This window comes from Cotesia typhae, unplaced genomic scaffold (genome assembly GCF_013202065.1).
Source record: "Cotesia typhae breed Kobodo isofemale line unplaced genomic scaffold, CoteBio_Ctyphae contig_9, whole genome shotgun sequence".
NCBI lineage: Eukaryota > Metazoa > Arthropoda > Insecta > Hymenoptera > Braconidae > Cotesia > Cotesia typhae.
In genome coordinates, this window is record NW_027423770.1 from 1,224,732 (window position 1) to 1,237,544 (window position 12,813).

The following is a 12,813-nucleotide window of genomic DNA, read 5'->3' on the forward strand; positions in this document are numbered from 1 at the left end:
CCAGATGTACGACCGCACACTTGTCCAACCCAAAAGACATTCCGACATCTCGTGTGTACTCTGCTACGATGTTGAGGGCCGCTTGTAGATGATCTTTATCAGCGCTATACAACTTCAGATCATCCATGTAAAGCAGATGGGTAATCGAATAGTTTCGATCACCCGGAGGCCCCACAGAGTACCCATGAGTTTTACGGAGAACAACAGATATAGGCAGCAGTGAAATGCAAAACAGCAGAGGGCTCAAGGAATCGCCTTGGAAGACCCCTCGTTTGTACTCTACAACTCCGGTTACGTGCAATGCGTTTCCACTTCCAATGTGAAATCGCGTTCGTCAGAGCTGCATTGTACGCCGAATACATTCCACTATTTCGGGATTGACTCCCAGGCATTTGAGTAGATATAAAATCAACTCATGTGGAGTTGAGTCAAATGCCTTGCGATAGTCAATCCAAGCCATTGACAGGTTGCGTTGATAGTAGATCGCATCTTGTAAGACGCATCGATCCACTATCAGGTTCTCCTTATTATTATTATTATTATTATTATTATTATTATTATTATTATTATTATTATTATTATTATTATTATTATTATTATAATAAATGTTTAGGTTTAAAAATAGAATTTAATTTTTCTCATCAAGTATAATTTTTTTATAGTAAATTATTGATTAATTATGTAAACAAATCTATTTATAATAATTAATATTTTCATATAATACTTTCTAAATAAAATATAATGATTAGGGAAGAAATATAAACTTCAAATATTTTAGTGGCATTAATATTTAATAAATATTAAATAAATTTTTTCAATCATTGTTCTAAATATTAAAAATTGTTTACTCAAAGAAACTTTATACTCATCAAATTCATTCAAATTAGGAATTACATTAGTGAAGACTTTATTTACTTTTAATTTCAATTATAGTCTCTTTTATTTTACCTCATCAATTAAACATAAAATATTAAGTTATTAATTTAGATATTCTATCAAAATTTGGTTTATATCGAATGTGCAGTTGAAATTGATTTAATTAAAAATATAATTTTCAATTATAAATTTCCAAATAATAAAATCAGAACAGCTGATCCAAGGTTTTTCAATTAATCAGGTAACAACGTTTATATTGAAAAATAAATAAAAATTTTTATCAAAAAATTATACGGTACCTTTAATCAATCTCAGAAGATTATCGTCAAGTGCATCATACTTCACCTCTTTTTTTCAGTATTTTTAGAGGCGCCTCCTTTGTAATTACTTTTCAAAAGTATTTCTTTAGGGAAAACTGATGCCAGTAACGACGCAGTCATAGCTGCAAAAAAAGGCTTACTTTTAGCATCATTCCACTGCTCTCTACTGATCCATACTCCCGATCCTTGATGACCAAGTTCTTTCTATATAAATACAAAAATTCATTTATTCTAAGATTAATTATTTTTAACATAATTTTATTGTAAAAAAATATAATTTTATATACAAACGTACCAGTTTTGGTGATTTGCTTTGTTTTAGTTTCTGTTTCTTCTGGTCTGTATCACAGGTATGTGGTGAAATGACTGGGCGTTTATTTCTTTGAGATTCTTCTGAAAAAAATCAAAATATTATTAGTATTATAAAGTAAAAATTTATAAATTTAGATACTTACCGCTCATCAAATTATCTTTACTTGAATGTCCATGCTCAGCCTTAGATATCTGTGTCTGTATAGTTAAATAAATAGCAGAATTAACTTAAGCGACAAATGAATCTTAATTAGTAACATTCTGGGTATACATATGTAATTTATACAATATTTTATCATATAAATTGAGTGTACTTACAGGATTATTGAGATCCTCTGTTATAGAGAGCACTACCACATCGTTTGAATCTTTTTCATCACTAGTTATAGAAAAACGCAACTTCTTTTTTGTATTGTCCACTTCTCTGTCCTTTTCTTTTTCAATTTCCTTTATATCGTTATCGCTAGAGCTATCATTTATAACTTCAACTGGTTTTACTGACGGACCAGGAGATTTAACACCCTCAAGCGCATTCAATTTTTTTTCTAATGTCTCTATAGATTCTGTAACAATTAAAGGAAATATTAAAAAATTCATTCCACAAAAATTAATACCTAATATCATAAGGAACATTCTTACTAGAGATATCAATGACCATAGCATGATAGCATTTCCATCCACCTAATGGCATTTTTTTAGTGTCATGCCATTTTACAACGTAGACCGTCAAGAGGGTCATGATTTTCTTGGTGGAATTTATCCAAGTCAAAATCTTTGATGTGGCGTACGTTGATGCCTACGGTCATTGTCTTGTCATCATCTCCACCGACCCATTTAACCAATGTTCACCACTTAGTTCTGAACAATAAAATATTTATTATTCATAAATTTAAAAAAAAACATAAATATATTAACAATAAATAAATTATTAAAAAATGACAAATATCAAATCAATAAATTGATAAATAAACATTTATTTATAGTCGTAATTTTTAAAGGTTAGATATAATTTTTGATCATTGTTACTAATTTTAAAACTATAACAATTAAAGTTAATTGAATTCATTGATACCTTTTATTGTTGCTCATTGCTAATAAAACAAAAAATCTTCGCTGGGAACTTAATATCTTTTGCCGTCTAAAACCTTCGAGTCGAGTAGCACCCTAGAAATTATTAAATGTTAAACGGAAAGCCTCGTGTTCAACGCAACATCCGCCATTTTTATTTCCATTTTGGCGGCAAATTGTGACAATATATCCACTAAACGGTAAGCTATTATATTTACAAGAACTTTTTGTTACACTAAATATTTATTAACAATAATTGTAATTCTTTCAATTTATTATAATTACTTTCGATAAGTTTGATTTTAATAAATTAATTAGTATGGCACTTTACTAAGCAAAAGTTTAAGTTGGTACTGAACTGACAACTGTTTTACTTACTGAAATTCTACTTTATCAACTTAGAAATGTTTTTTCTCTTTTCACGTATATTTACTATATAATAGTCATACTATTGTTTTTCTCACTGTTATGAATTAACTTTTTCTAAGTCCGTATCGTTTTGTTTCATTATTAATAATAATCGCTTGTGACATTATGGATCAAAAAAAGCGAGGGTGTTATAAAGAATATCTTAAACCCGGTAGTTCTATACCAATCCGAAAGAGAACGTTATGTTATTGGAAATCCAAACGACGTCGAATATCAACATCAGAATCTAATTCGTGAGTATTATTTTTTTCTTGTAATTACTAATTTCCATGTGATGAATAAATTATTTCTGTCGTTATTTTCCTATTGATATTCATTTAATGGCTTATTTATTTTAGTGATTCAAGTGATGAACACAGTGAGGATTTGCAGCCAAAATCATCAATCAGTTTGACTCTTGTAAGTTGAGTTATTTCAATTCATAATATAATTTTGGGATCATCAATGAATAGCTCTGAAGTCTAAGTTTTGTGATTATTAATCATTTATCATCATTATTTATTTATGTTGAATTCTCGCTGTCTTATGCACGTGAATCTGATGACGAAACAGGTTTAAGCAGCAGTATGGAATCAACACGTCTATCACGTGTCGACCATTCCTGCCAAGAGGTATCTTGCAGTATTAATCATTCTTCTGTGTCTCAAAGAATTTTCGTAATAAATATTTTATTTTATTTTCGTTTTTAATCCAATACTTATTGCATTGTAATGGAAATTCATTATCTATACAGATGTATGATTCCGACGATAACTACTCTAATTCTGAAGACTCTGGAAGTAGTGATACAGATTTATCCGATAACTTCGCGGATAGTGATGACGATCCAGATGACCGTATGCAAGAAGAATTTAACATCGATTCTCAAATGAATTCTGTTGATAATCCAAACGCATGCACTGACGACGCTCAAGAGGTTTCCTGTAACAGTACTTACCCGAAGAGTGTACTGATACGTACTTTACTTATTCTATCAGTTAAAATCAGAAAAAATATGGATAATGAATCTGTCCAGTATATCACTGGATTAATTGATGCGTTATCTGATAAATCGTTGAGTTATACTTCATTATATCACTTTAAGAAAATAATTGACAACTATTCTTTTCCTTTTGAAGTTCATCACGTGTGTCCTACTTGTGGTTTATATATTGGAGTAGTGATCGCAACAGTAGAAGAACCTACTTTAAATTGTAAAGGATGTAATGTTGATATTTGGTCAAAAGAAAATAACCAGTCAGGAAATTTTTTTTGTACTCACCTTTACGTCGGCAGCTTGAAGAATTTTGTACTAAATACCATGAAAAATTATTATACCCGGTAATTCGTGAAAAAAAGTGTTCTTATGCGATTGAAGACATAATGGACGGAAAATTGTACAATTTAAATCACTCTGCCGAAGAATCCTTGTCTCTGAATTTCAGTGTTGATGGAACACCCTTATTCAAAAGCTCCCAAACTTCTATAACTCCTGTTTTGTGTACCATTAATGAGTTGCCTCCCCAAGAAAGAAAACAACACATCATACTAGCTAGCATATTTTTGGGCCAAAAAACCTAGTATGAATAATTATTTAACACCTTTTGTAAAAGAAACCAATTAGTTAGCCAATTAGGGAGTAACTTACACCTTTAATGGAAATGTTTATAATAAAAAAGTTAGAATTCTAGTTGGAGTGTGTGATTCTGTAGAGCGACCAAATTTAAGATGTTCGAAAACATTTCGAGGGAAATATGGTTGTGGACTCTGTAAACATCAAGGTGAAGAAATTCCGAAGGGAGCTGGACATGTTCGGGTATATCCCATAAGTGTTGACGGAAATGCTTTTGGCGAAGGATTAAGATTACATACGGAAACGGCAATTCATGCTGAAAATCAAGAAAAATGAATTAAAGATCGTTCGGTATTATTTGGTGTACCGAATTTTGATATCATAAATAACCTCGCTGTCGATTGGATGCATTGCATTCCTCTTGGTGTATGTCGTCAATTTTTAAAATTATTCTTTGACTTTCGATACCATGACAAACCATTTTATCTTGGTACAGTGATAAATGATATTGATTTCTTTCTAACATCAATAAAACCATCATCTGATATTTCGCGAACGCCACGAAAGATTTCTGACAGATTACATCTTAAGACACATGAGTTGGTAATACGACTATTATTTTATAGCTTGCCAAGTCTAAAAGCATATTTACCGCCACGATATTTGAAACATTGGAGTCTCCTAGTTGAAGCTGTATCGATACTTCTTAAGACCTCTGTATTAAAAACTGAAGTATATTACGCTCAACGATGTCTTTTTTAATTCGTCGCCGATGTTGATACGCTTTATGGACGCGAGCATGTTTCCTTTAATATTCATCTTTTTACTCATTTAGCAGAAAGTGTGCGTAACTCGGGTCCGTTATGGACCCATAGTGCATTTTGTTATGAAAATTTCCATCAATTGCTGACAAAATTGGTAAAAAGTTCAAATTCAGCTGAACTATAAATTATGGAAAGTTTACGAGGTGCAGTTGCACTTAATAAATTAGAAAAGTGTTTTGAGTATGATTTAACATCACGCCAACGAAATTTTTTGAAAAATATAGTAAATAAAAAAAAATATTCTAACTATTCAATGAAACTTGGTGAAATAAAAATGATAGGGAAAGGATTATTAGCACAGATTCCGATCAACCACAGTTTAGCGTTGAGACGCCTCAATATACAAGTCGATAATAACGATGATGTTCAGTATTATAATAGAATAGTCATTAATAATGAGGTGATACACAGTAAAACATGCACGAAAGTGCGGAAACGAAATAGCTTCACAGTATTACTTTCAAATAATGAAATATTTTTTTGCTGGCCCAAGTGAACAGAGAAAACGAATGTTTTGCCCTTGGAAGATACTTGGTTAAAAGTCGAAAAAAATTCTTGCCAGATGTAATACTGGAACATTTGATACTCACGGAAATTCAAGATACCTCTCAACCTCCTGCTGCGATTGACGCAAAACTGATTGAACAGAAAGTAACAATTATGCAAGACTTAATTAGAAGAAAATATATCGCTTGTATTCATCCCAACAAATTTGAAATGTTAACGTAGTAAAACTAATAAACTTATCAACAAACAACTAACACCTATATTGCACTTATTGTATTTATAAAATATTGCTCATAATTATAATAAAAAATAATTAATTGAAATGTATAAAGGTATTAAATAGAAAATAGTAGATTCGACAATTACAAAAATAATTAGCAGACAAAAATGGAGAAAAAAGAGGATTATTATATATTTCCTTAATTAACATAAGTGAAATCATTCTAATTCTTTAATAATTGATAGTAAAATAAAATATAATTGTGACAAGCAAAACTGAACTTCCCATGGTCGTTATCGACCACTTTATTGACGCCACGATAAATGAGGGTTTTCCCTTACCGTTCGATTTTTGATAAGTAGTCCAGACTTGTCACCGAGCGTACAAATCGAAAGCCCCCACTGCTGTCTCCAAAAACGAAGCGGGGTTGACAATAGGAAAGTTCGAGAACTCGGAGTTGAGGGTTATAAAAGAGCCGACAAAAGAAACATCGAGGCTTTTTGAGCCAAGCCCTGGAACAAGTAACATCTTTTGAGCCAGGCTTTTGAGCCAATGACGCTTTGAGACAGTGAGGCTTTTGGCAAAACAGTGAGTCAGTGTAGTGCTGTGTAATAAATTCTGTCATCGAGATTCAGGACCATCAAGAAGGAAGTCAAGAGTCAATCTACGATCCGGAATTGGGAACCCATTACTTGGAGCCGGAAAGTTTATTCGAGACGAGAGAGAGAGAGAGACCAACCAGCCGCTGATTGAGCCAGTTTCCACCAGGACTTCACTCAACGTTTGGAGAGTTGTAAAAGTTAAGTCAGGTATTATTATTACAATTATCTCAGGCCAAGTTTGAATTTGTAAATTGAGGGGCCGAATTAACTGTAATAAAATTTTGTCAATTAATGATCGCTATTGTCTCAGATGTCACTTTAAATTTAGTAGATTCTTTTATAAGTAAATTATTCATAAATGTCAATTAATTAGTTGTTACAAGTCTTTTAGTTATGGGAAATTATTTAGTTAAAATTAATTGTTTAAGTTGAAATAGTAGAAGCATTTGTGAAATTTAGATAGTCAAGGTCACTTTGGAATATGTAGTTCGAACATTTAATGAGGCTTGTTAAATTTGAAGAATTTGAAATTTGTAATTTTGTAAAATTAATTCTAGGCCGTTGGGCGAAATTCAATTAATTTAGTAAATTTAGTGAATTAATTTATTGAGAAAACTGTTAATGAATTTAGTTGAGAAATTTTGATAATGAATTAAATTAGTGAATTTGGTATTTTGTATTAAAGAAATGTTAAGCGTAAAATTTCAGGAATTTAGAGAATTAGTTATTCGGATAAAGTGTGTATTGAGTTAGCGTCCGGTGGACGATTTTGTATGGAATTAGTGAGTTATTTAGAAACGTTGTATAGACGCCCGAGTCGGGTGTACAACGGATTAAGTTAGAAAACCGCTGCGTAGACGCCCGAGTCGGGGGCGCAGTCGGGAATAAGTTTTAATCGGTATTCTGTCAGGTTGACGAGGTAATTAATTGGTATTTTATGGTATTCCGTCAGGTTGACGAAGGAAAATTTAGATTTTAAGGTATTCCGTCGGAGTGACGAGGTTTGAATAAATCGGTTATTTAGTTGTAAGAAGAATTGGCAAGGGCCAGCGTAGGTGAGAGGGTCTCACGATTAAGTTAGTTTAAGTTGTAAGAATAATTGGCAAGGGCCAACATAGGTGAAAGGTTCTCACAATTAAGTTAGTTATAAGGAAATTGTTAAGTTTGTAAATTGATTGAATAAATCATTTTTATTGTTATAATTAATTTTTCTCAGTTTTATTTACAGTCTTTCTCGGACTTCTCACGACCCTGTCTTTTCCCTCTCATGCTTCCCCGGTTTCTGGGACACCGTGTCTAAAATCCCAGTGGCGCCGTTTCTAAAGAGGAAAGGGGTAGCTAACTGAACCTGGGCAAAACCCCCTGGTTACATAATATTTGTATTAAGTATCCGAGTTGAAAAAAAAACAAGAAAAAACATTTCTAAGTTGATAAAGTAGAATTTCAGTAAGTAAAACAGTTGTCAGTTCAGTACCAACTTAAACTTTTGCTTAGTAAAGTGCCATACTAATTAATTTATTAAAATCAAACTTATCGAAAGTAATTATAATAAATTGAAAGAATTACAATTATTGTTAATAAATATTTAGTGTAACAAAAAGTTCTTGTAAATATAATAGCTTACCGTTTAGTGGATATATTGTCACAATTTGCCGCCAAAATGGAAATAAAAATGGCGGATGTTGCGTTGAACACGAGGCTTTCCGTTTAACATTTAATAATTTCTAGGGTGCTACTCGACTCGAAGGTTTTAGACGGCAAAAGATATTAAGTTCCCAGCGAAGATTTTTTGTTTTATTAGCAATGAGCAACAATAAAAGGTATCAATGAATTCAATTAACTTTAATTGTTATAGTTTTAAAATTAGTAACAATGATCAAAAATTATATCTAACCTTTAAAAATTACGACTATAAATAAATGTTTATTTATCAATTTATTGATTTGATATTTGTCATTTTTAATAATTTATTTATTGTTAATATATTTATGTTTTTTTTTAAATTTATGAATAATAAATATTTTATTGTTCAGAACTAAGTGGTGAACATTGGTTAAATGGGTCGGTGGAGATGATGACAAGACAATGACCGTAGGCATCAACGTACGCCACATCAAAGATTTTGACTTGGATAAATTCCACCAAGAAAATCATGACCCTCTTGACGGTCTACGTTGTAAAATGGCATGACACTAAAAAAATGCCATTAGGTGGATGGAAATGCTATCATGCTATGGTCATTGATATCTCTAGTAAGAATGTTCCTTATGATATTAGGTATTAATTTTTGTGGAATGAATTTTTTAATATTTCCTTTAATTGTTACAGAATCTATAGAGACATTAGAAAAAAATTGAATGCGCTTGAGGGTGTTAAATCTCCTGGTCCGTCAGTAAAACCAGTTGAAGTTATAAATGATAGCTCTAGCGATAACGATATAAAGGAAATTGAAAAAGAAAAGGACAGAGAAGTGGACAATACAAAAAGAAGTTGCGTTTTTCTATAACTAGTGATGAAAAAGATTCAAACGATGTGGTAGTGCTCTCTATAACAGAGGATCTCAATAATCCTGTAAGTACACTCAATTTATATGATAAAATATTGTATAAATTACATATGTATACCCAGAATGTTACTAATTAAGATTCATTTGTCGCTTAAGTTAATTCTGCTATTTATTTAACTATACAGACACAGATATCTAAGGCTGAGCATGGACATTCAAGTAAAGATAATTTGATGAGCGGTAAGTATCTAAATTTATAAATTTTTACTTTATAATACTAATAATATTTTGATTTTTTTCAGAAGAATCTCAAAGAAATAAACGCCCAGTCATTTCACCACATACCTGTGATACAGACCAGAAGAAACAGAAACTAAAACAAAGCAAATCACCAAAACTGGTACGTTTGTATATAAAATTATATTTTTTTACAATAAAATTATGTTAAAAATAATTAATCTTAGAATAAATGAATTTTTGTATTTATATAGAAAGAACTTGGTCATCAAGGATCGGGAGTATGGATCAGTAGAGAGCAGTGGAATGATGCTAAAAGTAAGCCTTTTTTTGCAGCTATGACTGCGTCGTTACTGGCATCAGTTTTCCCTAAAGAAATACTTTTGAAAAGTAATTACAAAGGAGGCGCCTCTAAAAATACTGAAAAAAAAAGAGGTGAAGTATGATGCACTTGACGATAATCTTCTGAGATTGATTAAAGGTACCGTATAATTTTTTGATAAAAATTTTTATTTATTTTTCAATATAAACGTTGTTACCTGATTAATTGAAAAACCTTGGATCAGCTGTTCTGATTTTATTATTTGGAAATTTATAATTGAAAATTATATTTTTAATTAAATCAATTTCAACTGCACATTCGATATAAACCAAATTTTGATAGAATATCTAAATTAATAACTTAATATTTTATGTTTAATTGATGAGGTAAAATAAAAGAGACTATAATTGAAATTAAAAGTAAATAAAGTCTTCACTAATGTAATTCCTAATTTGAATGAATTTGATGAGTATAAAGTTTCTTTGAGTAAACAATTTTTAATTTTTAGAACAATGATTGAAAAAATTTATTTAATATTTATTAAATATTAATGCCACTAAAATATTTGAAGTTTATATTTCTTTCCTAATCATTATATTTTATTTAGAAAGTATTATATGAAAATATTAATTATTATAAATAGATTTGTTTACATAATTAATCAATAATTTACTATAAAAAAATTATACTTGATGAGAAAAATTAAATTCTATTTTTAAACCTAAACATTTACAATCATAATAATAATAATAATAATGATATATATATATATATATATATATATATATATATATATATATATATATATATATATATATACTAGCTGTTACCCGCCCGCTTCGCTGGGCATGTTATAGAATTGTATTTTTAGATCTAAACTTGAAATTTAATTAGAATATTATTTTGACTTTCACAAATTCCAAATTTCATTGAATTAGCATATACCTTTTATGCATGTAATTATTCCAGCTAATATTCATTGTAATTTATAATGTGCAATCATTATAATGTTTGTGTGGCTTTTTTTTAAAAATGAATAATAATTGACACGAAGAAAAAAATTTGAAATGAGAATTTGGAGTCTATACGAGCTACAGCTTGGAAATTAAAAATTTTTAATGTTAACACCCACCTTCGCAAACCTCTGTGAGATGAGCTATCGTAAAATTTGCTCATAGACTTTTTCTACATCTCTTACAGAAGATTCCTACCAAATTTGGAGTCGATAGGAGCCATAGTTTAAAAACGGGAATTTTTCATTATTAACGCCCCCGCAATCCTCTTTGGGGTAGAATATCGTAAAATTCGTTCATCAATTATTTTTTCATCACTTACAGAAAATTCCTACGAAATTTGGAGTCTGTAGGAATTATAGCTTGAAAATTAAAAATTTTGATTGTTATTACCCACCCCCGAACTCTCTGTGAGGTGAGATATTGTAAAATTCGTTTATAGATTATTTCTAAATCTCTTACAGAAGATTCCTACCAAATTTGAAGTCGATAGGAGATATAGTTTGAAAATGGTAATTTTTCATTGTTAACGCCCCCGCAACCCCCCTTGTGGATGGAATTTTGTAAAATCCGTTCTTAGCTGACCTCTACTCAGCGAAAGGAATATTCCTGCCAAATTTCAAGTTTCTAGGTCTTATAGTTCCAGAGATATCGTGATTATTCATTTTATTAATAATTATCGTAAATCTTCCTTTTTTTATAATAATTGTATAGAATATTTGTATTTAGTAACTTTCTACTTTTATTCTAATCATTCCTCTGAATTTAGTTTACAACCGAATTTATTATTACAATTTATTCATTTTAATAGTTGTTTTAGCAACGGTAACCATTGCTACTGTGACCATGGCAACGGTAACTATGGCAACGGTAACCATGGTAACAGTGGCCATGGTAACGGTAACCATGGCAACGGTATCCATGGCAACAATTGATTAGCGTGGTTGGTTGCGGGGGGGGGGAGTTCTATAATTGATGGGTGCCACTTGATGGGTTTCTTAGATTGGCGAATCAAAATGACATTTTCTAAAAAAAAAAAAAAAAAAAAGCGAGAGAGATATAGGGAAGGGGAAGAAATCACGGGAGGGTCGGGGAAGAATGAGAGGGAGGGGAGGGGGTAGCATACGTGATGGTAGACGAAAAATTCATTATGGCTAGGAATTGCATAAAATCCGTTCTTAGTGAGCGTCTACATCACGAATGGAGTAACTATGCTAAATTTAAAGTTAATCGGGCGAATAGTTTCGGAGATCTCGTGATGAGTGAGTGGTATTTCGCTTATATATATATATATATATATATATATATATATATATATATATATATATATATATATATATTTATATAGATTAATATATATATATATATATATATAGATTACACCGGCCGACAAAAGAGGACTTTTTGAAAGTTGTTTTGATATGAGTGATAAATATCACTAATTTATAGTGTTATAAACATAAAATTACCTACATAATTACTCTATCACATCAGATTTTTTTACAAACAAGAAAAATGGTTTTTTCTTAATTTAAAAAAAATAATCAATTATTATATTATAAATACATATATTTGAAAACTTCTACAGAAAATGTCATATAAAATAGTCGTTATGAATCTATTTTGAGTGAGATCTTTTGCGTTTATCTGTAAAATTACGTCTGGGAGTAATTTTTTTATGGGAATCGTCAATAATATCACGTTTTATCGACCAGCAGTAATCAGCCATCATATTCACATTCCATCGCCCTTGGTACCTTCTTTCCATAGTTTTGATGTCTTGGTGATACCTTTCACCCTGTTCTTCACTATAATCACCAAGATTATCAAGGAAAAAATCCAATTGTGAATCTAAAAAATGGAGTTTTATGCTCATATTACACCCCAGTTTTTGATACTTATTTAATAAATTTGCCACAATATTTTTAGTCAGGATGCTTGTGATTTCCTAAAAAATTGTTGACAACATCTTTGAACGCCAGCCAAGCTTCTGATTCAGTTGTATTTAATGTCTTGTCAAATTTT

At 30.6% G+C, this 12,813-nt stretch overlaps 2 protein-coding genes across 7 annotated transcripts in view; one reads left to right on the forward strand and one right to left on the reverse strand.

Moving 5' to 3' along the window:
- The window catches only part of LOC141533470 (dystrobrevin beta), a 633,463-nt gene that overhangs the window by 243,139 nt on the left and 377,511 nt on the right, over positions 1-12,813 (forward strand). The window lies entirely within an intron of this gene.
- LOC141533437 (uncharacterized) lies at positions 1,218-2,350 on the reverse strand. The gene is made up of 5 exons (XM_074252328.1): positions 2,148-2,350; positions 1,827-2,071; positions 1,652-1,706; positions 1,492-1,589; positions 1,218-1,400 (listed from the first exon to the last, which is right to left on the reverse strand). The coding sequence occupies exons 1-5, from the start codon at positions 2,245-2,247 to the stop codon at positions 1,218-1,220; spliced, it is 681 nt and encodes a 226-aa protein (XP_074108429.1). The 5' UTR covers positions 2,248-2,350.